At 41.5% G+C, this 27,800-nt stretch overlaps 2 protein-coding genes across 4 annotated transcripts; one reads left to right on the top strand and one right to left on the bottom strand.

The window, feature by feature from the left end:
* Positions 1–680: 680 nt before the first annotated feature.
* On the bottom strand, positions 681–20,680 carry bag5 (BCL2 associated athanogene 5). Of its 3 annotated transcripts, none has more exons than XM_061062867.1 (3): positions 20,563–20,680; positions 10,009–10,899; positions 681–8,982 (listed from the first exon to the last, which is right to left on the bottom strand). In XM_061062867.1, the coding sequence occupies exons 2-3, from the start codon at positions 10,863–10,865 to the stop codon at positions 8,442–8,444; spliced, it is 1,398 nt and encodes a 465-aa protein (XP_060918850.1). In that variant the 5' UTR covers positions 10,866–10,899; positions 20,563–20,680; the 3' UTR covers positions 681–8,441. The 3 variants fall into 3 exon arrangements, with proteins under 3 accessions (XP_060918850.1, XP_060918849.1, XP_060918848.1); XM_061062866.1 differs by lacking the exon at positions 20,563–20,680 and adding an exon at positions 18,321–18,627; XM_061062865.1 differs by lacking the exon at positions 20,563–20,680 and adding an exon at positions 17,812–18,305.
* Positions 20,196–26,802, top strand: LOC132993177 (cytochrome c oxidase assembly factor 8). The gene is made up of 5 exons (XM_061062868.1): positions 20,196–20,494; positions 22,422–22,619; positions 23,302–23,365; positions 23,954–24,044; positions 26,654–26,802. The coding sequence occupies exons 1-5, from the start codon at positions 20,333–20,335 to the stop codon at positions 26,772–26,774; spliced, it is 636 nt and encodes a 211-aa protein (XP_060918851.1). The 5' UTR covers positions 20,196–20,332; the 3' UTR covers positions 26,775–26,802.
* The last annotated feature ends 998 nt before the right edge of the window (positions 26,803–27,800 follow it).

Here is a 27,800-nt window from a genome sequence, read left to right as displayed (position 1 = left end):
CACTGCTTTCATCTAAAAGACTTGATTACTTATTTTCGCATCAAATCAATTGAAGGTGCAGGAATTAAAAATGACTCTGCAATGCAAACTTTGGCAGCCTCGTAAAACTTTGCCTGCTTTTATCTCAAAATCAGATTTTTTTTAAAACATGGCCCCATTGCTCTGTCGGGTAATAAAACCTTTTCCTCTTGTTATGGAACTCTCTGTGACAGCATCGTCATCTTCATCATGTAACGCTTGCTCGGCCGTCCTAAATCTGTCTCCCTTTATCAGAGGCGGATAGGTTAATCTAATCGTATAAATCAGTTAAATCTTTGTGCAGATATTGGTAAAATGCTTTGTAACTGAGTGCACGTTTGATTCCTGCAGCAGCCATGTGTCCTGTCAGAGTGCCCTTGTGCGAGAGACACCTGCTCTGGTTGAAAGCATCAGCTGAAATTTTAATGCCCATCCTACAGCAGAGAGAGTGAGTTTGTGGTCCATGAAAAATCTTTTATCCAGCGTCCCCCTGACGATGCTTTATGTTTTTCTTAAAATAACCCGGGGGGAAAAGCATTTTTAAAAGTTTCCCCAGCTCTGTGATCACCTCTGAAGGACCTCGTCGGGTCCTCCTGTGTTCTCTCTGCACAGCTGCAAGACTCAGGAATAAGAATAAAAAAAAAAAAAACACATCAACAGTCAAGTGTTCAAGACACACTGTCTTTTTATTTTGCAGTGGGAATACAAATTCAAAACACAACCATCCATTGAGCATTCACACAGATTTTTTTTTTTCCAGTCTTTGTGTGCTTTTTGTACAAGCGCGTCTCAGAGGAGAAACAGCAAAAAAGTCTGTCACAATCAATGCAGTTAAAGGCGACTTCAGAAAACATATTTGGAAAAGGAATAGCAATGCAGAAACCTTTTTTGTCATCACAGAACACATTCCTGTTATTTGCAGAAAGAAAGGCAAAGCAGTGGGAACAAACGGAGACCGAAGAACACAAAAAGTGCGCTCAAGTGAAACGCTTTCCCCCCCAAAGTTTAAAAAGGAATATCTTTCACTTCTGTCAGACATTTGCAGCATCTCCTTCTTCTTAATAAACCTGCATGTTTAATAAATCTAACTTTATCTGAAGTCGTACTGAGGGTTTGAACGGGATGTTACACCTGCTGAGTTTTTGTATCTTTATCTATGCAAGTTTTTTAGGACAGACTTATTACACCATGACATTTTGGAAAATATGCCTCTCCTTGCTGATTGTTAGAAGAGATCATTGCTACCTGTGGTTTCTGTGAGTCAAATACGAAGCTATCACAAGCAGCTAAGCTGACCGAGCTTAGCACAAAGACTGGAAACAGCAGGGGACAGCTTGCCTCGTTTTTCTTTTTGCTCTTTTCACACAAAAACTCTTGAAAATTTCCCAAAGCTGAGCTGCATGTGTGAACGCAAACAGCTGACTTTTGCACCCTGACTTTATCCAGACTCTTCCCTGTCGGCCCCTCAGTGAAATTTTGGAAAGAAGTCAGGTGAGCCGAGGTGTGAACGCAGAAGAAAAAATATAATTCAAGAAAGTTCACCGCGAGCGAGTCGGCAGGAGAGGCGATCTTTAATATCCTGTGACTGTTGTTCGATCTTTGTGTACGTGATGACGCCTCTTTGGACTCCTTGTTCTTTTCCACTCTTCCTTTTTTATATTGGGACTATTTCTAACTGCACCAGCAGATATAACTTCAAAAACTGTCATCTTAGTGTCACACTCTGTAGCTTCTCTTCGTCTGCCATCTTGGATCTGTGACAACACAACTCACTTCAGCTGTGTCCTTTTTAAGTCATGATTTGCTAACTGTCGGGGAAAATCTCCTGCTGTGAGTGACATGTAGGAAAGAGCAACTCAGGAAGATTTCAGGGGCAGACTTTCCTGGAATTTACTGGAAAAGGGGGCTTAGGGTTTGGGGTTTTTGTTTTGCTGATCAGCTGGAGCCTGCATGGGCGTTTCGGTGTGCACAGGTTCAGTTTTCAGTCGTATCAGACTTTTGGAATTTGTCAGTAAACAGGTTTGGATTTTAGACTCAGACATGTTTCTCAGACGGTTCTTAGTTGTTCTCTAAATACTGCAAAGTCAGCAAAGTTTTGTTCAACTCCATCTTCCTCCTTTTCCTTTTATGTCCCCGAGACATTTAAAGCTACTACGAGGAGTTTTTAGAAACAGACTAAAATTAATACTGATGCCTCAACATGTCCTGAAAAAACTAGAGAGACAATCAGCTACAAGATTGATTATTTCTATGTCGTCTTTTTTGATGCCCAATCAGCTGTTGGGGGGGGGGGGGGGGGGGTAGGTGTCAGACGGAGCGTTTTTTACATTTTCCCAGGCAAAGACTCTCGAGGGGTAGTAAATATGACTGATAAAATAAAGCAGCATGGGAGCGCTGATAGCGGTTATGCGGCTTTGGGTTCAAATCTGACCTCTGCCCTTTGCTGCATCTCGTCCCCCCCTACTCTCTCCTCCAAACACTTCCTGTCTCTCGTCAGCTGTCCTATCCAATAAAAGGCAAAAATGACACAACTTTAGAAAGAAAGCAGCATGAGAACTCTGTTTTAAAAATGCTACCTTAACATGAACCGGACAAAATCAGGATTTGTCCACAGGGGTCGCCAAAATTAGCAAAAGTTCCTCACAGGAGCTTTAAAGGTGAAAATACTGAATATCTGTGAGACTCGTGTTGTTTTCTTAAATCTTAATGTCTCCCTGTTGAAATACACTTGGGTGCAATGAAAGGCAAAGAAACACAAACATTCTTCACCGACTACATTCATTCAAGGGGAAGAAAATAAAAATCTTCACACATGAAAAACCTGCAGGACGCTCGCTCCATCTGTTGTCCGGTGTGCACGCATCGTCCTCTAAAGGGGGGCTGATGGACGACAAACAGAAGAAGCCTTTCAATCCCCGCTGGACCGTCTGAATCTTTTAAAACTCTCCACTAATGCACTCCAGTGCCACCAAGTTCAGATATTCGAGACGACCCTGAGCTGCTTTTAGCGGCTGTGCTGCGCGTTGGGGGGGATAGAGAACATCTTTGTGAGGAAGACGGTGACTACAGGAGGAGATTATGTAAGTGCAGTGTGAGGGGCTTTTGATTGGAACATTTGAATCAGTAGAGATTTCATTTTCACAACATTTTAGAACCTATTATCCAGTTATGTTATGTGCTGCTGATTTTTAAATTTGCATCATTATTACAACCTCGTGTGCTCTCATTTTAATTAGATTTCAAACCAAGTCCATGCCACTTTCTAACCCTTTCAAAATGTTAGGACAAGTTTTGGAGCTTTCTCAGTCTTTAAGGGACTAAAATAAAAACATTTTCTGTCAACATATTTAGTCGAAAAAACAACAAACACTTCCTTCATCCTGTTAATAAGTATTGTGTGTGATTCAAAGCATGATATAGTATCTTATTTTTGTGACATAGAGCTCCATTTTCTCCAAAAAAGATTACAAAACAAATCAATGTAGTCACAATGAAGATGTCTACGTGCGTCAACATATTAAACACTAAATTTAAATTTGGTTTAGAGGATGGAAATCATCTGAATTTAGCGTTTTTAGAAGCACGTCCCCAATAAGGTCATGTTGGATAGAATCGGGTTTAAAGCGGATATTTTTGGACTTTTATTCAAGACGTCACACACTTACAGAGCAGCCCACCTGGAGGGCAAGAAAGGCTTCTTACTGCAGCACGCTACGGGGAAGTTTTCAGTCCGTTCGTTCCAGAGACGGGCCGCGTCTCAATGCTTTCTTTTCATTTCCTATGGAGAGCTGGAGACGCAGTCACGCAGTGCATATTGGGATTGTTGCGGCGACCAGAGCTCTATTTTATTCTATGCAAATGAGTCAAGGACTAGCTGCATGTTTATCCAATCAGGTGCATTCATTGAGGCTATGTCACCTAAAGCGAAAACTTTGCTATCAAAAGTGGGTGTAGAGGTCCAGGAGAAAATCTAGACAAGCCCAGTTTTCAGTGAGTATACACCCGTCAAGTGTCGAGTTGAGTGCTCTGGCGCGGTCCCCAGCGTCCTCGCCTGAAACAGTGGAGCCGTACGGTCAGTTGGTACCAACGTGTTTTAACCCTCTGTTAAATAACAGAGTTGTTGTTAAATTTGGACGCACTAACCGTCGAGGAGACAAGCCTGGATTGTGCTTTTTAGAGAATTTACTCCACTCTCAAAATCCAGAGTGGAGGTTATGTGACAAACTTTCACACTCATGCAGGGACTTTTAGTAATCATAAAAAACACGTTTGAATTCTTTCAGGATTAGAAAATCAGTTCTCTTTCTTTGTATATACAGCCACAAAAAAAATCATTTAAATACTGCAATCAATTCAGACCCTTTAATTCAGAAGTCAACATTTGTTTGTGATTCTACTTTAGGTGAGGGGTTTGAACACAGCACAGATTAAAAGCTGCACTGGTCAAATGTGGGACTTTTAAAACTTGTTCTTGCATCAGCTCGCTGGCAAAGATTCAAACAAAAATATTTTCAGAAAAACATTTTTAAAAAACAGTGCTTCACTTCACTGCCTTCCTTCTTTTAAAGTTTAAAGGTCACATATCCTCCTCCTCTTCAACCAGTGTAAATAAGTCTCAGAGCTCCTCAAAACATGTGTGTGGAGTTTCTTGTTCTAAATCCACTCTGATCCTGTATTTGATCATGTCTATAAACCCCTCTATTTCAGCCCTGCTCAGAACAGGCTGTTTCTGTGTCTGTACCTTTAAATATGTAAATGAGCTGTGTCTGACCACGCCCCCTCTCTGGAAGGGCTTGGGTGTACTCGGTCTTTCTCGCTCCATGTCCTACTGTTTACGTTGAGAAGGCAGACTCAGAGGTTCAGAACAAACACCTAGCTGTGGGAGTGTCACCCACCTGGGGGAGGGGCTACTGCCCTTTGTGATGTCATGAAGGGAAAATCTCCAAACGGCCTGTTTGAGCACACATTTTCTGAAAAGTGGAGCAGGCAAAAGATGGAGAGGATGGACTTTTCTCATAATTGGGGGGTTTGTAGACGGACTAGAGACACATGTTAGAGTTAGAGGAACATGGTGAAGAGTACTTTGTATGTGACCTTTAAACCACAGAGAATAAATCTGTTAGGTTTCCAGAACGTCCACTCATGAATCTGTCGATAACACTGAATAAAAAAAAGCTTTAAGACACCTCTAACAATGAAACAGAAGTAACATGTCTTTATATAATGTAAAATCTTTGATAAAATATCCCAAAAAAGAATAAGAAATGTACAGAAATGCCTTGAACCGCTAGAATCCAATGTACATTATTTATTTATTTATATAATACTGCATACAAAAAAGAGCATGTGAACTTAAGGTGTGTCCGGGTGGGTTTGGTCTACGAGAGAGCATAAGGTTTCGCTGTGAGAAAGCATCTGTTGCAACAGCAGCCAGGCCGGCTGACAATGTTTAATGAACACTGTTTAATCTAATCTTCTCCCACATGAGTCAGCTCCATACCCAGGAGGCCGAGCTGCAGGCTACCAGCCAGAAAAATGCCTCCAGCAGCAGCTCAATGTACGCGGCATGTGGGAGTTCACTGCATTGTGTTTTTTTTTTTTTTTGTGTTTCCAAAAAAAAAAAAGCAGTGACACACGGAACTGTCAAAGCAGCCGGGACGAGCAAACGAATGAAATGTCAACTTTGTAACGATCAATACATGACACTTTAGTTTGGCGTTCACACTGCAAAAAGGTCAAAAAAAAGGAGCTGATGGAAAATCAAGAGAGGGGTCAGTGGGGTGAGGTCGTTTGGCTTCAGCTAGTTTTTTAAATCGTTAGCTGCTAACTGGCCATCAGAAAAGATGAAGACTTTCCATTCTTTTCCTGCACTTTAAGGAATTCTGTTTGCTTGAATATCAAATTAAATGTTTGTTTTTGACCTTGTGAACATCAGTTGACAAACTTTAAACCAAAGCAGTTGCTGAAGTTCTGCAAAGTTTGCCATGATAATTAGAAACCTCCCTAAGGGGGCCCCGTCTGACAGCACTCAGTCACACAATATGAAATGACTGAATGCTGCTCGTCTAGCCCTAAATGTAGGGGAGAGAAACTTAAACAACATGCCGCCTGACATGTTTATTATTTATTGTTATTTAAGATTTTAAAGTGCTCTGCAAGAAATTAAGTTAAAGGAAAAAGTCCACCTTCCTGACACAGACCGAGCGCTATGATCGAACGCTTCAAAACAACTGAGATGAGCTGTAATTGTTTTCTCAGCCGCTGACTCCGAGGTCATGTTTGAGCTCTGAAATTTAATATGTTCTGCAGAAACGATCATCTCAGAACTGAACGTATTCATTATCACAGGTCAGCAGGAAGCTGTGATGTAACTTAGTAATGCTAATTATTCAGCCTTGTCCTTTGAAATTTGGGCTTCTGTTGCCAAATTGCTTTTTTGGAGCAAGATCCCCATCAGCTCTGCTGTTTGCAGTGTGAAAGCACAATGTGACTCATTTTTATTGCCTGCAGCACAAAGTATTATTATCCTTCTGTGATACTGCAATTTATTGACCAGAACTCCACCACCTCTAGTCCTCATCGGGGGGGATTAAATACTGACATGAAATTTTCTGACAGGTAGTGCAAATTCCTCGTTGGCGACAGTGGCCAAGGTGCTCTCTCCTTAAACACATTCGGTGCTTTAGTATGAATACAAAAAGAACGGAGCTGCTTCGCTCCTTCTTCAGTCGCTGCACGACAACAAACCGGCTCAAAGGGAAGGGTGAAAATAAAGGCACAAGAGATTTGGACTTCTCTCCCAGTCCTTACCCTCCCTCCCCTCCCTCCCACTGTCTCGAGCAGCTTCTAGAAGGCTCCGTCGGCCTTGATCACCGTCAAAACTCTCCACCGCACAGGACGCAACTGTTGGCCCCGTTATCTTCATCCTTGATGTGTCAATCCAGAGGATATCGCTGCCTCCTTTCCTCTTCCTCTCTCTCTCTCCAGGGACCTCGCACAGTCACACTTAGTAGAAAGCAGTGGGTAGAAACAAAAAGCAGCAGCAGCAGTAGCAAAAAAATAATAAAAATAAAAAATCCTACTCTCCTCCGTCTCTGAATTAAAACCTGATCCATTTATAGCCTTACGCGATCACACAAAATCACAACAAACATTTGAAGCACATTACAGACTAACAGCTACACAGGCAGCAAAGAGGGGAAGGTACTTTGATCTTTCAAACATCCTGCTCTCGCTCAAACAACTTTCTCACAGCTGACAGGCTGCCTCACAACATTAAACTTCACTGACGCTGATATGATCTCATGTTTTCTGCTGATATTTGACCGGCTGACCCGCGACAGCTGCGGTTTGCAGGGTTTTTTTGGAGAGTGTGCCACGTCTGTGTGAACTGGAGCGCGACCAGAGACGCGGACCAAATGCTGAGGGGGATAAACAGGGTCGCACAGGAGTGGCGAGTGACCTCACGCCAAAGCTGCAAACTCCCACAGTTCTCCCTCTAATTACATCTGTTTAAACACAGATTACCTGCAGGCAACAGCAGCGGGAAAACCGCCTGATTTGTCACCTCACATTCAGCTTCTGAAAGGCCCCAAAAACCTTTAGCGATGGTGCAAAAGCACATTTAACGGCAAATTTAATTAAATTCAAATTTAAGTTTTGTTCATGCTATCAAATAGACATGAAACTTATTTTGATTTCAATTCAAGAGGTGTCGAATTAAAGGAAAAATAATCCAGATTTTTGATGTTTTTAGGGCCGAAATCTGCACTGAACCAACAGGGCTGAACCCGGGTCTCGTGGTAGTACTGGACTCTTCTTAATTAGGTCACTGTATTTAACACATGCATCTGCTACTCTACCATCGACTGGTTCAATTGGGCCAGACAGGGGGGGGGAAGGGGGGGGGGGAAGCAACTGTGAAGCACTCCATCACACTCGGGGGGATTTGTCGATATCAAGTGCAGTCTGGAGAAAACAAACACTAAAACAGGCATTATTTAGTGTTTTGGCAGCAGCAGGCTTCAACGACCACGCACACCAAACATGACGACAACCGACGACATCTCACACGCACAAACAAACGACCGCACACACACACACGCACACGCACACACACACACACACACAAATGTGGGATTTGAAAAGAAAATTTTCAAAAAGAGCACCCAAAAATAATTCCAACTGTGTTCCACAAAAGGAGTTCTGTGTTGTTGACTTCTCTGCAGGATCGGCCACAACTACCACAACTAAATAAAAGCGCTGCTGCAGTGCATTCTGGGGATTTGAGTCAATATTTACAACCCATGGAATGATAACGTGCCAGTTTTTAATTTTTTTTTTTTTTGAATTTACAGACATTATCATCGACCACCTTTCCACTCCTGCAGCGACGTCTCCCATCAAAGTTTTTTTCTCACGGATCAGTACTCCCACTCGTCCGTCTTCATGTCCAGGTAGTTGAGAATGTTCTGGGCAAACTTCACCGCCTGCTTCCTCGCCATCTTGGTGCTCTCGTCGCCCTGCGGGTCCACAGCGTCCAGCGCCAGCAGCTGTTTGGTCAGCAGCTCCTCCAGCATCATGTAGCTCTTGTCGGCACGCTTTCCATCGAAGCCCAGCACCTGCGCCTGGAGGTCCGACAGGCTGCCCAGGACCAGCCACACGGACCGGTGCGACGGATGCTCGCTGGGACCCGTTTGGCGGCAGACCAGAGCCTCGCGGAGGTCTAGGAAGGTGACGATGGCTTGGACCTCGACCACGGCGCGGCGGCGTGCCTCTCTGATGCAAGGGTTCTTAGCCGTGTCCACCTGGTCCAGGTGAGTGAGGAGGCTCTGCAGCTCGGCTTTGGGTCTGAAGCTCAGGTCTCCCATGTAGCAGTGCCGCAGGACGCCCTCTCGCAGGTGGGAGACGTGAGCTCTCACCGCCTCGATCTCACGGATGGAGTTGTTCTGAGCCAAGTCGTACCTGAAGGAACAAACACTGAATGACTGCTCTGACAAACCGCAGGACTTCAAACCATGTGAAACATAATCAAACAGCGTCAGAGTACAGTTTGTTTAGCCTTGATGAGATGGTTTAAATCATAATGAAATCGTTTATGGTGATCATAAAATATTAGGAATGTGCAGACTGATTAAACGTCAGTGATGTTGTGATTCCACTGAAGTACTGTGAGAAAAAATCTACACTTAATCGACTGCTTGATCGTTAATTTTATCAATGGTCGTTTAAGTTAAGCGCTTACAATTTGCAATCCTAAATCCGACTGTTCTGACAGTTTGCAGTGAATAAATATTAAAACGCCCTGATCTCATCCTCTATGAAGAAACATCAGCCTATTCCACTATTTCATTAAAAATAAGCTCATCTTCAGTGCATGCTTATTATAAAACAACCTTCTTTTTTTTACCGTGGCCCCCAAAACCAGGCCTCACAAATACAAACATGTGAATGGAGTGGTCCTTGAATCAATACTCGTCTCTGCTTGTACATAATGAAGTATGAGATGGGCGTTTTATTGCTATCGGTTTTTTTCTCTGGCGAGTGGAGACTAATTCACTCCTGACAGTGAAGCATGATTCAGATTTCAAAATTGAAATTCAACAACGATCCAGCAGTCCTCCCAGTTTACCACCCGACCTGCTGGAGAAACGCAGAGCGCCTCCTTCCTGGGGAGTTGTTTATCTTCTAACACAAAAATCTGCACTGAAGTTTGAAGAATCAGTATGTTGACAGAAATCTGGAGGAAATCTTTACGGTTGATAATGGATACTGATTTTTTTGATCAATGTCAAGTGTAATTATTTAGTCTCATTAGACAATTAAATGTATTTTATTTTGAAAAATTGGCATGGCAAAAGAAGAAGACCTCACCTTGCTCTTTTGGAAACAGAGTAAAAAGGATTGCTCGCTCGATAGAGAAGGACAACCTGATGAAAATAAATCTGGTGTTAAATCCCCAATCGGCACAAACGGCCTCCCTTTGCGTACCTGCGTGTGTCCTCTCCCTCTCCCTCCAGGTCCAGATGTTTCAGCAGCCCGTTAATCTCCTCCACCACCTGTTTCCTGTAATTTCTGATCGCCGCGTTCCCGGAAACATCCAAGGCGTCCAGCTCCACCTGCATCTCCGTCAGGATCCGGGACAGGTGGGCGCAGCTGTCCCTGCCGCTCAGCCCCATCAGCAGAGCCACCAGCTGACTGCGCGCCACGCTCACCTTCACCATCACCTGGTTGATGCGGCTCACCGACTCGTGGGTTTCCCCCGACAGCGGCAGGGAGAGGGTCTGCTGCTGCGTGCGGCCCTCGAGGACATCCTGCACGGCGCAGAGGCGCGTCAGTGCCCGGTAGCGCGCCTTGCGGAGCGGCACCCTCCCTTCGGTCTTGACCTGGGTGAGCCTCAGCACGAGCTCCTGCAGGGTGTCCACCAGGTCGTCGCCTATCTCGGTCACCCCGCCCGAACGCTGAGGCACCACCACCCGCTCGTCGATCAGCTGCCGCGCCTTGTCGCTCAGCTCCTCGATGGCCAGACGCGACGGGTGCGTGGCGTTCTCCTCCAGGTAGCGTAGGAGGCCCTCCACCTCCTGCGCCGCTCTCTTTCTGGCCCCCTGCAGCTCCGGCTTGCCCTCCGTGTCCACCTGGTCCACGTCCAGCAGCAGCCGCGTCAGCTCGCGCTCCAAACGCTTGTAGTCGCGGTCGCTCTGCATGCCGCTGAACGTGCACACCTGCGGCCCGAGAGACTCCACCTGTTTCTGCACCTCGTAGAGCCGCATCATGGCGGGGTGCTGCGGGTGATACGGCTGCTGCTGCTGCTCCATCGGATGCTGCTGCTGTGGGACTCCATGGTCCATCCTCTTCCCTCCATCAAAGGGCTTCCCAAACAGGCTGGAAGAAAGAAGGCAGCATGAAAGGAAAGTCAGAACAATGAGCAACAATTCACAGCAGGCGGGAACAGAGCCTCAGCAGAGCTAGCATTGTTGTGTACAGGCTAGAATGGGTGGATTACTTCAAAAGTTTTCTTTTCAGATGCCCACTGGTTGAACAGGACCTCCAACTAACGTCTGGATCTCTGCCAAAGCAGCTGGCAATAAGACAACCTCTGGCACGCATTTAAATCTACAACGACTCCAGAGGAATTTACAGCTGATGTACATATGATTAACCCTGTTTTCACATTTTACTTAATGTGTTAATAATGAGCCGTTCTGTGTGGGCGCCATGTGGAAACACATGAAGATTTTTGCGATTTTATCTTTGCATCTACAGCAGGAACAAAAGCATCCGCACACACACACAGCGGATACGTTGCAGTTGTACAATATAACCTTTTGATTTAAAAAACAATCGCTGTCATGGAGATGGTCGCCCCAAAGACACAAAACTAAAAAAAAATAAAAAATCAAAGAGAAAAACTCAGCCGAGTTCAAGTGAAGAGTGGTATCTCCAGTTTGCAGGCCGTTCTGTTGTGCTTAACGTGTCAGAGAAGCAGCCTGGGAGGCTGAGGAGTCATTAAACATGAAAATAATCCATCTTATGTGTGAGCAATCCTGACGCTGCACTTCTGCGCTGTCACTTCCTGACTAGCTGCTGGTTTCTGGCAATGTAACCAGCCTCCTCTTGCAGGAACTGCCGTGCCATTAGGAAAAAAAACGGAGCCTCCGTCCTCATATTGTTTGTTATGGGTGCTGGAGATTATATCAACATTTCTGTGTCCTCTTCAGTACTCGGGTTATCAGTCACAACACCAGAATTTAAAACGTTGATATGATACTAGTAAAAATCTAATTCCATCTGTAACCGTTTCAACATCATGGCATGCAAATAGTAAAAGTCTGAGGAGCCCAATAATGGGTCATTTCTTCTTCTTATTTACCAAAAATTGCAAACAAACTCCTGCACACTGTCTAATCTGCACAAAAACCAACTGCATTTTTGTGCAATTTAGACAGCGTCACCTCCTCTGCTCTACATCTGTTGGTTAGAGACATAAACGTAACTTTAATGCCCATACGAAGTTAAAAAAAAATGTCAGTATTTGCCGATTTGTGAATTTGAACAGACCACCACTGCTAGTTCTTGCTTGTGGCAGCTCTGACTTAAGATCTTTAGTTCTTGTTTGGTGTCAAAGTTTCCTACACTTTGACAACCTAACCTCAGAAATGAGTAAAACGTCAGAATTTAAAGTGATGCATGTCCAGCTTAACTGCACTCCCTCTGGTGTGATCGTGTTTATTAGCAGTGATGAATTTGTTCCCAAAACAGGCACCATAGTCGTCTGTAAGTGTTTCCATCTTAAAGCATCCAACCCCCAGAAGAGAAACACTGACCCGTTGCAAAGTTTGCCTGAAGTCTGTGGCAAATAAAAGCACGACTGAGTTATTCATCATGCATCACACACAGAGGCATGAAGGCGAGCGGGAGACGTTGTGAGAGCTGCTCGAGACCGCAGCAACCGGAAAAAAAAACATCAACATTTGCAGCATTAAAAAGATTTTATTTTTAGTATGTCAGTCCAAGCCCTACTTTTTTACAAAGTTTAAAAATGTTCCAGTTTTTGTTGACACCGTCAGGAAGGTAAACATCCCTCCTCATTCTATTATTCATAATGTTCTGGAGGGCTCTATATTGAAAGGTTATTTTTCTAGTTTCTCTCATGTGTGCATGTTATAATATTAAGACCACCTCTCAATATAACACAGCCCAGAGAAACTACAACCTCATTATATAAGACGTGGTTTCATTCAAACCTCTCTCACGGTGTCATTGTGATATTTGTTCATTAAGTTTACACAATGAAAGGTGGCGGAGAGGTTGATTTGATACGTTACTCATCCACGTTAGCCACACAACAACAAACTAGATGACATCTTTTACCCGAAAATAAATTATGATCCATCTTGAATGTTTTTTGTTTTTTTGTTTTAGAGTTTTCACTCTTGCACAAAACTCCTTGAAACACTCCTGAGGTTTTCAGGGTGAGCTCCATTCTTGACCTCAAACAGCCATTAACATTCACACATTTACCTGGGAGCTCCTGACCTCTCATGTCTTGTAGGTCCCCCCCCTCCTCCGTTTGTCCCTATCCTTCTTCCTCAGTTTATCCCATCTCCCTCTATCCCATTTTTGAAGCCCAACAGTCTCAGCAGACGTCTGGTTCTGCTCGAGGTTTCTGCCTCTTGAAGTTTGCTAAATGTTGCTTAGTGCTCCTGATGGATTAATGTTGGGTCTTTGTAACATAACAAACAGGTCTTTTACCAGCTCTTTAGTGAAGTGTCTTGACATTAAAATAATTATTATTAATTAAGAATTGGCGCTATACAAATAAAGATTGATTGATTTTTCAGTCAGACTTTATCCGTAGTTTTTCTTCAGACAGTAAAGATGATTTAAATGCAATAAACTGAAAGTATACAGAGTTTGTTTAACTGGTTTAAAGCCACTGATCTCAGAAAGCATAAACAATACTCTGATGAATGATGCTATATGCTGTATAGTGAGATCTGTAAATACGTCCCTCAACACAAAGATGTCTTATGTGGTTAAAATCAGCAAACAGAGGAGTCTTTTCTTGACCTCTTTCTGTGAGTCCGTTTTCATACTCCAGATCGATCGAGTGACAACCCAGCGAAAGACGAGACAAGAAAGAAAAAAAAAAAGCCCACATTACAAATTCATGAAAATGTGTCGTTACCGTCATGCAAGAGAATGAACGAGGTTAACCTACATTCGGTCTCGACAAGACGAACACCCACATGACAACGGGTCGGAGTATCGCTGAGCGTTTCTATCCGGCTCGGTGGCTGACATGATGCTGATCTAGCTCTCTAATCCACATTAGAACGATTCTGCCTGCACACACACGCACACACACACGCACACACACACGCACACACACACACACGCACACACACATGCACACACACATGCACACACACATGCACACACGCAGAGCCTTAAATACTGAATAGGGAGAGACAAACGCAGCTGACCAACACCCAAAATATGCAACAGCATCTGCACTCTCACTCAGGAAGACTCGGTTAAACAAAGTGTGTCACAGGTGCCTTCAGCTGTGAGATGTATTCCCGTTCAACAGCACGACTTAGAAACACGCCTTCAGCTAAATGTGACGTTACAGAGTCAGTTTAATAACCGTGGTCTGCACACAGACAACATGATTTAATCATCTTAAAAGCCCCCAAAAAATCTCTAAAGTTAAACATTTTTCATAACGATGAAACCTTGTTGGCTGAATATATTTGGTTTGGAGAGGTTTTTTTTTGGACATTACAAAACACCTGATGACGACACATCGGGAAATAACCATGAACACTTTTCACTATTTTCTGATTTCAATCAATCCATCAATCAAACTTGACTTGTACAGCACCCTTAAGACAAATTTAACAGCAGTTCAAAGTGTTTCACAGGGGAGTGAAAAAGCCACTTTCTGTCTTGTTCCATTCAATTTGCCTCTTTGTAGTTGTGTTTGTATTTGTAGTTTTTTGTGTTGTCGCTGCATTGTGTCTCTTGACCTATCCCTCCCTCTTTAAGTTGTTTTTCTTGTTGAGTTGATGTGTTTTGCATTTTGCATCGTGTAAACCTGTGTGTTGAAAATTGAAGCCAAAGCAGAAGAGCAAGTGTCTACTTGAGGCTGGCTGCAGAAACCCCTGAAGTCACAATCACACTCTTTCATATAAAACTATTTAAACTGCAGAAATAAAAAGGGAGGGACTGAAATTCACAGAGCAAAGAAGTAAATATCTACTGGATGCCGTGTGGGCAGTGAGCGTCCTATGCTGCATCTAAGTAAGTAACTAAGTGAAAATTCTAGTGGCCTAGTGGTTATTTCCTGCACCCCATGTCCAGAGGCTTCAGTCCTCAAAGCGGCCAGCCCGGGTTTGATCCGATCTGTGGCTTGTTTCCCTGATGTCATTCCCCACTCTCTTTCTCTCTCCCTGATTTCTGACTCTTTCCACTGTCCTGTCGTTTTAATAAAAAAGCATAAAAACTACAAAATAAATCTTAAAAAAGTGAAAACTTCCAATAAATCTTTTGTGCTTTCATAGTGTTACAAGGCTTAGATTTGGGCCACCGAAAATGCACTTTAGCCACCAAATAAAAAAGGCTTGGTCGCCCATATAGCCAGAGCTCGACTGACTCTCATTGTTTTGCATCTTTCTGTAGTTCTGTTATCTTGTTTCATGTCTTCATAGTAATTCTCCATCTGTTAAGAAGTCTCTTTTTCCTCCATTGTCGTCGTTTCTGCGTCGTCTTTTCGTCTCTTTTTCATCACTTCAGGGAAAGCTTTGCAGGCGGTATAAGAACTCTCTGGTGCTGCAGGGTTTAAAGGCCGCACCTGAACTTCAGCGCTCACTTCAGACTGGAGATGAAGGGAGGCCTGTCTGACTCCTGTTCAAAGCCTCCTGGAGCGGCACATCTACACTGACACTATACATGTATCACTGAACACTGCAGAGCTCTACACTGAAACCAGAAGAAGCCTCAGATGCAGGTTCTATATTCTCACAGAGAAACTGTTTCTGATTTAAAGTCTGTTTAGAAAGCCTCAGTACACTAATGTGAAGGAAAAACAAACAGAAACTGACACTGTAATGGATGTGAGGGTCGATAATGTCCAAATAATTTGATCAGGTGAAGGAGCCAGAAAAGGAACACATCCTACTTTTAACTTTTACTGCGCAATAAATAACAAGTTCATGGTGGAGCACTCGCAGTAAGCACATCGACAAAAGTTCTTATTCTCTCTCTCTCTCTCTCTCAGCTTTGGGATATCTGTTGTATTTTTTAAAAGCCGCCTTACTTTTTGATACTATCGGTCATTAAAAATAACCGAGATTGCATCCTTTTAAAACACGTGGTGTCCAAAAGTATCAAAGCACTGAACATTTCGACGACCTTTATGTAACCCTGCAGAGTACGGAAACGAAGCCTCCGAAGAAATTCAGTAAATAAAAGAACAGAGGGAGGAAGGGGAAAACTGCTTGTGAGGAAATTCTTCACATCACTGCACAGACGCCTTCATCAAAGTGAACTCTCCTCTATCTACAGGCTAAAACACAGGATTAAGATAAAGGAGCGGATTGGAGGTTTTTTTTGCACCAGAACATGTCTCAGCGAGGGGAGGTTGTGTGTCATGTGACAGGCTGGCATTATTAGCCAAGACGCCTGAAAGCATGACGCTGATCGTTGCACTTGAATAGCCCACAATATGATGCTTTGTTATTCGCAGCATCAGTGACACTTATTAGAATAGACAGGATTATGTATTAGCATCTCCCTAAAGTACTTTTATGTAAGAGGGCGAGGGGCCGGGCTTTTTCCAGAGGAGTGGATGAACAGCATGAGCCAGAGCTCGCAAATCTGAGTATTTATTAGGATAATCTCGGTAAAATCCACTCCAGCTTGGCAAACACCTCGTGCCTTAATTTAGTCCGAGAGAGAGACGAGGAAAAAGGAACGGGCTTCTTTTTATGTACAGTAAAGAAGGAAAAGGTTTGCCACTGTTTTCAGAATAAAAGCTGTTCGGATTCATCGACAACTTGATGGAAAAGAAAAGAAAATCCCCCAAAATTCTTGATTAACACATCCATTCTGTAAACAGGACTGCTGCTGTCTAAAGCTCATCTGTACGTCCGTTTGATTTGTTCTTTAATCTGTTTTAATTTTGGAATACTTTTCATATTTAAAGTTGACCTCAGGGTCAGCCATTTCAGTTTAATGACAATAAAGCTTTGCATTCATATTTAATTACAGACATTTTTAAGCAAAACTGGCATCAACCGTTTTCCTTATTGGGAGGATTTTCTACTTTTATTCGTCATATGTGACAGAAAATATCAGAAAATTAAGAATCCGATAGGAAATGCTGAACTTTTTAACTAACTTTACTTCAAATAAATATTAATTATTGCATTTATTAAACACATGTTTGATATGTTCCATTATTTATTATATTATATGATGTTATATCTTGTGGTCTTGTGCTATGGGATACGATACGATACGATACGATACGCTTTATCGTCCTCTTGGGGAAATTTGTCTTGCACTCAAAGTGCTGCAAACATTCAGCTGCCTCATCTGGAGAATCACTAAATAAAAACATTTGCAACCAACACAATACCCACATGTTAACAGAAAAGCAGATATATGCAAACAGACAAAACCACCACCAACAGATATTGCACATTATGTGCTGCACAAGACCTGCACACAACACAACATAAGTAATAAGACAATACAACCAATTAAGAAACATTACGATTAAGATGATTAATAAGATGCACCTTCTATTTTACATCCTCTACTGCATTAAACTGAAGATTCATCGATTAGTCGTTCTGATTTTCTGCAGGTTTCGAATGATCATTAGTTGCAGCCCTCCCGTGAGTCACACAGCATGAAGGCGAACTGAGCATGAGGTAGCATGCAACCAGCATCCTCCTTTGCTTCAATCCTTCCCCCCCAAAAAACATCTAGCACCTTCCCCAGCTCCAGGCTGCATGCACCGGTCCTCCTGCACCAGCTTGGCGCATTATGTCACCACACCAAATCCCGCTTTGAGCAGCTGCTACAGCCAGGGTGTATCATTCCTTTTTTTTGGGGGGGGGGGGGGGGGGGGGGGGGGGAGAGAATATGCACAACACCACACCTTTGGATCTCACTGAAACACCTTGAAGCATCTCCACTGTCAGCTGTATCCTCTCTCTCTCACACACACACACACACACACACACACACACACACACACACGCACACACCAGCATTTCTCACCTTTTCAAAACTCCGAACACATTCGCGCACATTTTTCCGGATGTCTTTTTCCATCAGCCAAAGCAGGGGCTGTTCGCGGGGCAGAGGAGCATCCGATAAAGATAATCCCAAAAAAAAATCAGATAAAGGAGGATGAGGAAAGATGAGGATGCTCCGGTCAGCTTCAGCACCTAACGACTGACTGACTGAGTGACTGCGGTCGGGCTGGTGTCGCCCCTCCCACAGACCATCCGAGGGGCTTCCTCCAACGGGTATCACTTCCTAAACAACTAAACCCACAAAATACACTTAACACTCAAGCCTTATAATCATCTAAACAACCCTTATGAGTCAAAGAAAGCACGCCTTCTCCCTGCACAGTGCTCCCAGAATGCCATTGTCCGTGTCAGTGCGTAAAGCTAGCTCCCGATGATCACCTGACTCTGCCCCACCTTGGCGGAATAACTCCACTGTTTTTCAGTCTTTACACGTTTACACACCTTTTGTCACGTCAGTACTGTCACTCTTACCTGCATAGCCAGCGCACAGCCATCTGAACAGTTGTGGAAAAGCTCGCACCTCCTCTTGTTAAAGCTAAACATTAGCCTTCCGAGCTACCTTCTAGTAGTTACTTTCCGGGGTCGTGCGTATGAACTAGCGCGGAGTTTCTGGGAGGAGATTAAATTATTTACTGGCCTTTTTCTAGACTCGTCAAACTACAGACTTGACTACATGTTGAAATAACGTGAAATAAAGCGAAATTGAAGAAGAAGAAAATGATGTGAAGAGTTATTTCGGTGTTAATCGCCTTAACTATTTTTAACGAAGTGTAAGTTTTTGTTGGCCAACATTGGGTTCGCTCTATTTAAAGTCTTTTTAAATCGTCGCCGTTTGCAGTGTAGTGGCGAGGGCGGGGACACTTAACAGTGCAATCACACTAGTTTTTATTTTTTCTTCCCTCTCATGCATTTATTACTTTAATAATCTATAACGAATTATAGAAACTTTGATGTAAGGAGACCAATGTGTCCCGTGTTTTGACAAATGAAGGCAGCTCTCTGTTAGAGGCCCCGATGCATTTGGTGTTAAAATAGTGAGCAGATGAAAAATAAGGAGAAAAAGCAGCAAGACATAACAAATTTAATTTACATTAAATTATATTAAATTAAGAGAGTAGTGAAAGAACCCCCCCCCCCCCATTTTATTTACAGTTTCATTTTAATTTTATTATTATTATTATTTTTCTTATTAGTATTATTTTTTCTTTCTAAATATTATTTTAATTATTTTTTTTCTCTTCATACCTTTTCTTTGGATTTTTATTTATTTTTAATTTTTATTTAATGTTGTATGTATTCTTGTATGTTTAAAAAAATATATATAAAAATTTGCCAGGATGAACAAAATATGTGATGAAATATGACAACTTGTAATGTAGTAAAACAGCCTGAAATAAAGTAGTCTTTTTTTTTTTTTTTTTTTAAAGACATAACAAATAAAGATAAACTACAACATCTGTCCAAGAAAAACAGAATAATACTTGTATGCATACAGATCTGTGAAGCAGATTTGCATGCTGTATTGCTGTACACAGCATGATCAAATTAGCGATTTGTTTATCAATATTTTAATTTTGAACATGGTTAAATATTCTTTCTGGTGTGAAGTTACAATTTTTAGGTCATTCCCATCTTTGCTGCATGTTCACAAGTTTTGTTTGAAAAATAATTAAAGGTCTTTGCCTTAAAGACGCCTGTCCCAAATACAGGCAGGGTCATTTAATTGACTGATTGTAAGATAATAAGCAAGTTTTATGGTCTAACAGTTTATACAGACATTTATTGTTTGCTTTTTGAGTAAGGGGCAAAACAAGATTTATTCTTCTCCCTGCTCCTTTCCGTACATGGGATGAAGTGTGAATTGTTTTTTTCTTTTTCCTTTTCTGTTGTGTGTTTTGACATGTACGGAACAAATAAAAAAAATAAATGAAATTAAATAACTGTACTTTACACTTCTTCAACAATAGCCCAACAGATTGAGAAATAAGAAACATTTAGTGCTGCAGCCGGCTACAGTGTGAAAAATGTTAATACATGTTAATACATTAGTGACAAAATTCCAGCATAATTTAAAGTCAAATGTCACCAAATATTTTTTTAAATATTATTAATTTAATTTATTAATTTAATTTATGTAAATCATTGGCAGAAGAAGTTTTCAAATTGTTAAGGGTAAAATAATTTATAAAGTAGGATTAAAATAATACCGTGAATAGAAATACGTCAAAATTAAAGTAGTAACAGTCCCACTTTGAGTAAAAGACCCGCCCCTCATTTAATGATAACCCCGCCCGGCTGACTCCACCCTGACCGTGCCGGTGACTTTATGAAGCCCACCGTTTCATTGTCGGATTTACGTCACTAAGCGGGTGGCTGTGCTCCTCGAAGGACACCTACAACAACTCCCCCCTAAACTGTAGAGTAGGATTAAATTAACAGCAGGTTTCTGTGTTCTGAATACAGTTTAGTTTCGGTTAATAAAAATGGCGTCCTCCACATCAACAACATTAGCAGCAGCAGCAGTGGGGTGTTTGTCACGGAGGATTTTCACCCTCCACGCTCCTCTGCGCCCACACCGCTTATCAGCTGCAAACACTCGGCTGTGCAGCTCCGTACAGGAAGCCAAACAGGACAAAAAACCAAAGGTACGTAAATCATCACAAACACAGTCTAACCTCTACAGAAGATGAACAGATATGAATGTTTGACTGACCAGCAGTGTTAACTTCCTCGTTACCGTCACAGCCTGTTCAGAGTTGTTGACCTGTGTGTGCGTGTGTTGCCATGACACAGTTGCTAATGTGGTTGCTAAGCTTTAATTCTACATTAGTGGTAGAAGGAGGAGCCTGTCCACAGGTGATGTTCCAAATGTGACTTGAAATCTGATTGGCCACCACAGATGCCGCTCTAAAATTTCTAAAGTCTTATTGGCTGTTTGCCATGTTAGAGGCGGGACTTACTGTATTGCGTGTTGACAAAATTAAGTAAAATAAAAAAATGAATGAGAAAAAGTTCTTAGTTTCAGTCTAGAACAGGGGTCCCCATCAACCCTCAACGTGGCCCTCAGGTAAATTTTTACACATCAATTAATTGGAAACAGGAAGAAAAACATGACAAAATCTGCCATGAAGTCATGAAAACCAGAAATATGTCCATAATAATATTTGATCACTGGTATATGTTGAGTTAAATTGGAGACATAATTGACTGTAATCGTTTTTGTATTCTACAATTTGGCCCCCTGGCAGTGAGAATTAAATGATTGTGGCCCCTTGTTGTGACCAAAGTTGCCCATCCCTGGTCTAGCCTATCCTTACGTTAGTTTACATTTTAGATGAGCTCTTTCTGACGGCAGAGGTTAAAACTTTCTTCCCTTACTTCAGAACAATCACTTTTTCTGACCATGTCAACAAAAACTGATAATGTAGAAGTTTTGTAAAAGCTATTGTATTGCTTTACATTACTCTTGTGGTCATACTTGCTGATGAGTTTATCGTTTTCAAAGGAAAGTTTAGAAAGCACAGATGAACTATTTAAGATATTGTGAGGATTGCAACTCAAACAAAATAAGATTCCACTCCTTCGGTTTTGGTTGTAAATGACTGTAAAGTTGAAAGGTAATGATGAAGCTTCCATATTGGTTTTAAAATCCAAGTCGAGATCACTGCATTCTGACGTATGTGGTTTGAATCACACAAGAAGAAGAATTCTACAATTCACTTAGCAGACGCTTTTATCCAAAGTGACGTACATCAGAGAGTAAGAACAACACAAGCAAGGATCTAGAAAAAAGGGAACAATGTCAGTAAGAGCAAACGATCAGCTTTGAGTCTGATTGGACACACAGGTGCTGACAGGAAGTGACCAGAGGCAAAGCACAACATTGAGGGCAGTTCTTGAGAGCTCTAATCAGTATAGAAACCATCTTATAAGTCGTCGTTATCAAACAAAAACCATCGTCATTACCATCATCATCATCAATAATATGGAGACCATCATCATTAAGTTAGTAGGTATTCATGAAAGAGCTGGGTCTTTAGCTTTTCCTTAAAGAAGAATGACAAAATTATGATGTGAAAAGTGTTGACCTTCGAGTTAAAGTGGAGTAGAAGCAAAAAAGTTGACAAAATCATAAATCTAGTAATTGATCATAAATACAAACACGTCTGTGTAGGTTCTCAGTCATAGTTAATTTGAAGCTTGATCCAAAGCTTATTATTTAGTTTTTGGGTACTGGTGAACATTTACAATGAGTCCCAGTTATGTGTGAACTGATGATAGAGAGACAGTATTCATTTTTAGAACTATATCATTTTTTAAAATGAATATAATCACTCCTGGAGCGTTCAGCTGACTCTATATCTGCAGTTATATTCACCTGTTGCCTAGTCTCTGAGTCCTGGAACGTTTGCTCTGCTGCTTAGCTCGTCTCATCCGGCCGTCTGCTTAGAAATGATAAGCAGGTGGCTGAAGGCAGCTGCGTCTGTGAACCATGTGCCTTCCCCATGTGTCTGATTACTCGGTGTAAGCAAACTGAATTTAATCTTTTTGCTTTTCTTCATTGCTCTATAGAGATTGCCCTTCAGGCCAGCAGCGAGCGCCACACACGACTGGATCGGTCCGCCGAACCCTCTTTCAAACCTGCGGCCGATCGTCTACCACGTCCCCGAAAACGAAACGGAGCTGGAGAAACATCTGAGACACCTGAGGCAGGAGACGGAGGACTGGAACCACGACTTCTGGACCAAACAAAACTTCACCTTCAGCAAGGTTTATATCTTGTTTTGTTATTTATAAAAGACGTTAACACTCCAGGAATAGTTCAACCTACACAGATATATCTGCATCCGTTTTTTGATTAATCACTTATTGTTTCAAGAGTTTCATTAAGAAGGAAATAGTTTTCTGTGGAAATGTTCAGGCAGAAGTATGACACACTTACAGACAAACCTCCCATTAAACCAGCTGAACTGGAGGGAAGCTTCTGAGTCAGCAAACATCCTCCACCCTGAGCCCCTGCAGCTGACCTCTGACCTCTGACTCTGACCTCTGACTCTGACCTCCCAGCACAGGCAGAGCGTCAACAGAATCAGTGTCACATCATAACTGTCGTCATTATTCATCAAAAATGACATCTCAGAGGATGTTCCTGTTTTCAGCATGCAGATATTTCTTAACCTCACCAGCAGATGGCGCCATTGCACTATAAAACCTCATGAGCTGAACTAAACAACAGTTTATGTTATGCATTTCTCTATGCAGTGAATCCAATTTAAGTTTTACCTGCCACTTTATTATGGAGACCACTCAGCTCCCACTTCACTTCTGATTCCCTTTCTTGCTCAGCGACTCGTGCAGATAACTCGGTTTGTCTGTTGCTACTGTTTCCTTTTTTTTATGTATGTTCTTAATTCTATAGAAAGTAAAATAAACATTTTCATGCTTTCTGCAGGATAAAGAAGCTTTCATCATTTCACAGCTGAATGCAAAAGGCCTGACAGCACGAGATGAGACAGGTGAGGAGATGTGCAGACATACTGAATCATAAGCTGTGTGTGTGTGTGTGTGTGTGTGTGTGTGTGTGTGTGTGTGTGTGTGTGTGTGTGTGTGTGTGTGTGTGTGTGTGTGTGTGTGTGTGTGTGTGTGTGTGTGTGTGTGTGTGTGTGTGTGTGTGTGTGTGTGTGTGTGTGTGTGTGTGTGTGTGTGTGTGTGTGTGTGTGTGTGTGTGTGTGTGTGTGTGTGTGTGTGTGTGTGTGTGTGTGTGTGTGTGTGTGTGTGTGTGTGTGTGTGTGTGTGTGTGTGTGTGTGTGTGTGTGTGTGTGTGTGTGTGTGTGTGTGTGTGTGTCCTATTCACATGCTAAGACTCTTTTGCACACCAGACACTCTCCTGTGCACAGGATTCTATTTGAAGAACGGGAGATTAAAAATCCTGCATGCTGTTTTTTAGTCTGTCAGATTGTGTCAGAAATGAAGACTGCTCAGCCTGACAGACTTAAATCTGATAATCCCAAACAAAAATGTGTGTAACATCTGGAGATATGAGAAGGAAATGAGAATATCATTTTGTGTGCTGCGTCCTCTCTCTCTCTCTCGTTCTCCTTCAGGACGACGGAGGACTCTGGGCAGTGAAGAAATGGCCGAGTTCTACAAAAGCTTCCTCGACACAAACAGAACACGACATGCAAATTATAACAAGTGAGTTGTTTTTGCTGCTGCTGGGTTGGTGGGCACGAGTCCCTCCACTGGAGCTGCGGGCTTTAACCCTCACTGTTCTACATACTGTACTTTGTGCAGAGAGAAAAACAAACATTGCAGGGGCTCTGAGACGCTTTCTATGAATTAGCATTGCAAAGTGGCTGACTTGTTTTCTAGGTTAGTGAATCCTCCAGAAGTGCTCAGCCCACACACATCACCTCCACCACTGCTTTTCTTTTTCTGTCAGTGGGATTTCAACTCTTACTTTAGATTGCACCACAGTGTCCTTGTTATTCCAGCTATTGTCTCAGGTACATCTAAGTGTTCAGTATTCAAAGCGTTTGCCTCATTTCTTCCCCTCCCAAGGTGTTATTGTTTTCCTGGCTCAGTCGATCTGAAATCGTTTTACAAATGAGCTTTCAGCACAACAAGTTGTTCCATAGCTTTGTTCTCTGCAGTGAAATATCTAATTTTATCTACGTTTAATCCGACTCGTTGCAGTTTTGTTCATTTGCAAGGTTTGAAGCTACTGCAGAATCTTGCATGATGTGGCCATTAGATGAAATACTTTAAGATGCTTTGTATTTGGGAAAAGGAGCATCACAGAATATACATAATAATCTCATAATATATTCATATCATGTGTACAAAGCAAAGGTATAGGAACAATAGTGTGTGATTAAAGACGTCTAAAAATGGCCAAAATGATCACTAAAGCTTTTTCATATCATCACTCTAAACCAGACATCACATGGCATTTCAAAAAAAGAGACTTGTTGAATAATAAAGAGATGTAAAAGAGATTCAAATAGGTTCAAAACTAATCACAGACGAGTCTTAAAGGAGCAGTATGTAACTCTGACACCTAGTGTTTAAAATGGGTACTGCAGTCTAAATTCTAAACATCATAGAGAGCTGTCCCCCCCCCCCCCCCCCCCAGAGTGGATGCTCACACAGGTCACCATGTGGTGGACTCTGAAGCTTCAGTGTTTATCCAGCTCTGCATGGGTCTGTAAACCTTTCTGTGTTCTAACCTCTCTCCATTTTTCAAAAAGCATCTCCAATATTGATCCTAGTTTGAGCACGTTTCTGCTCGTGGAGCTTATTAGAAACATGCAGAGGCTTTTTAGGTCGGGTACAATCACTTCTATCTGAACCACTTCTCTTGACCCGCTTCCATCGCTGCAACACCTGTTGACCTGATAACTGCTCTCATATCTGGCAAACCGAGGGGCATCCAAAACGGCCGTGTAGGGGGTGTGTTAAAACCGCCTACCTTCTCTGGTCCAAACAAATCCAGATCATTCAGGAGCAGAATCTAAAGTTAGAAGGAGGACATACTGGCTGCTGCATTGTTGTCAGAGAAGCCAGCACTTCAACATGTTTCTTTAATGTCTGATCAGATAGTAAGATACCTTTATCATTTCACTCAGTAGATATCGGATATTTAACAGCTGGAGCTAAATGTCCAAAGGTGTTAAATCCAGAAAAACAGACTTTAACTGTGAGACTCCTTTAGTTTTGTGTCTGGATGTAAGACCAGCTAACAAACATCGGCCCCCGAGAGCCAGAGCTGAAATATTATCACCAAATTAAATTAGATTATGAATTAGACAATGGACAATGGAGCCAGCGTCAAAAGATCAAGGACGAAGTCACTTGAGACCTTTCAGGTCGAAGGCTTTGCAGCAGCACACTGGACTACTTATAAATGATTCAGGGATGTCCTGCTAAGACAGGTGAAGAGGGAGTTATGTAAGCTTAGAGAGGAAGAACAACAGGCGTAAAAACTGTTCTGTTACTCAGCCTGAGACACACGAGTTTCCTTTAAAAACAGGATCAGAATATTAGAAATGCTTCTTATATATGTGTGTGTAAAAAGAAGCAGTATGGTATACCTTTAATTTATCAACCTCTAGTGTGAAGATCGGTACATTTATATATCTGTGCATTAAAAATACAAATCAGGAATTGTCATTTTCCACCTCTACCATCTTACACCCCTTTCAAACAAATGTGCTTAAACGTGTGAACAGAGGGCGAACCTGAGGAAGCTACAGGCGAAACACATCGTTCACTCACAATAAAGTGACAAGTCAAGTTATTTTTAGTGTGCTATGGTTTATTTATTTCGTTCTTCAGTGTTAACAAAGAGCTTTAATGATTCTGAGGGTTGACTTTGTGACTTTTGCACATACCAAAGCTAACTGTTTCCCTGTTTTCAGTCTTTGTGCTAAGCTAAGCTAACCGTTGGCTGCATCCTCATACTCAGACATGACAGTGGTATCTATAATCCCATTTAACGATTAGAAAGAAATCTATCTGGACTGTAAAAGTAAACTAAAATATTTTGCTGCTTATTCAATAATCATGAAATATTATAACATCTACTTAGAAAAACCTGATTATATTTGTAAAAGTGCTCCTTTTGTCTTTTTAGTTATTTTTTTAATTCTTTTTTTTATGCATGGAGCTGCTAGGTTTAGTAAGAATGCCTTTATTAAGTATCAGTACTAAGCTATAATGAGCTTTACTTGTTGTTTATTATATTGTCTCTGTTGTTGTCATGTCATCTGATTTAATTGTCTTTCTTTATCTTTCTTTTCCAGAGAATGGTACCGACGTAACTTCACCATCACGTTGCTCATGGCTCGAGTTTCCCTAAGCAACATGTGGAGGACGGTTACTGATAGACACAAAAGCAAGAAGAACAGCACACCTACCACCTGATTCAATAAAATATCCACCTTTCACTCTGTCTTTGATTCCAGTGTGTTGTTGTTTGCTTATTTTATTCAGGTGTACAATCATATTCAGTTCTTGATTTTGTTGGTCTTTGTTGATTTGATGACATCACATGTACTGAAATATATTTCCACTGCTCAAAAGACAAAAAGAAGAGCTTTTGATTTGATCTACTCAAACAAATTGACTGATTAATGACTTTATTTCAAACTAAAAATTAAAAAATGAGTATAAAAATCAAACAAAACAAAAGTAACAGTGTCCGAAGAAGGAGAAGGTAGAAGTAAAATGTAAATATCCCTTCCCCTTTCTCACTTTTCTTCTTTTAATTCAATATTATTCCAACAAAGTCTCAAATGTATTAACAACTAATATACAAACGAGTATAAAATTACATCCTGTGTAAAAATATTTCACACTTCCAGCTTCAAAGTTGACGTTTTTTTTTTTAGCTTTAATGCTTTTTTTTGTCATAAAGTGCAGCATCATGATTGAACCTACACACTTTTACTTTGTAAGAACTATGATTTTGTGGTGTGTTGTTGTGTGCTTATTTTATTCAGATGTGCAATCATATTCAGTTCTTGATTTTGTTGGTCTTAGTTTGTTTGTTGATTCAATGACATCAAACTCGGGTACAGAAATATATTTCCACTGCCCAAAAGACAATAAGAAGAGCTTTTACTCAACAAATTGACTGATTTATGACTAAAAATTCTAAAAATACGATCTAAAAATTTAAAAATGATTATAAAAAAACAAACAAAACAAAAGTAAGTGTCCGAAAAAGGAGTAGGTAGAAGTAAAATGTAAATATCCCTTCCCCTTTCTCATTTTTCTTTTATTAATTCAAATATTATTCAAACAAAGTCTCAAATGTATTAACAACTAATTTAAAAAAAAAACAAGTATAAAATTAATTCCTGTGTAAAAATATTTCACACTTCCAGCTTCAAAAACTCTGTACAACAGCTCACCTCCATCATGATAATATCTGTCTCACCTTACTGT

The sequence above is a fragment of the Labrus mixtus genome, chromosome 18 (assembly GCF_963584025.1).
Source record: "Labrus mixtus chromosome 18, fLabMix1.1, whole genome shotgun sequence".
Taxonomy (NCBI): Eukaryota; Metazoa; Chordata; class Actinopteri; order Labriformes; family Labridae; genus Labrus; species Labrus mixtus.
This window is presented reverse-complemented; position numbering and strand designations above follow the sequence as displayed.

Excerpts from the sequence above, each read along its gene's own strand:
- bag5 (XM_061062865.1), bottom strand. The coding sequence starts at position 17,843 with ATGTGCGCGAATGTGTTCGGAGTTTTGAAAAG. Across the intron at positions 10,900-17,811 it reads GTGTTCGGAGTTTTGAAAAG|CCTGTTTGGGAAGCCCTTTG; the intron begins GTGAGAAATGCT and ends TCTTTCTTCCAG. Across the intron at positions 8,983-10,008 it reads GAGGGAGAGGACACACGCAG|GTACGACTTGGCTCAGAACA; the intron begins GTACGCAAAGGG and ends TTGTTCCTTCAG.
- LOC132993177 (XM_061062868.1), top strand. The coding sequence starts at position 20,333 with ATGGCGTCCTCCACATCAACAACATTAGCAGCAGCAGCAGTGGGGTGT. Across the intron at positions 22,620-23,301 it reads AAAACTTCACCTTCAGCAAG|GATAAAGAAGCTTTCATCAT; the intron begins GTTTATATCTTG and ends TGCTTTCTGCAG. Across the intron at positions 23,366-23,953 it reads GACAGCACGAGATGAGACAG|GACGACGGAGGACTCTGGGC; the intron begins GTGAGGAGATGT and ends GTTCTCCTTCAG.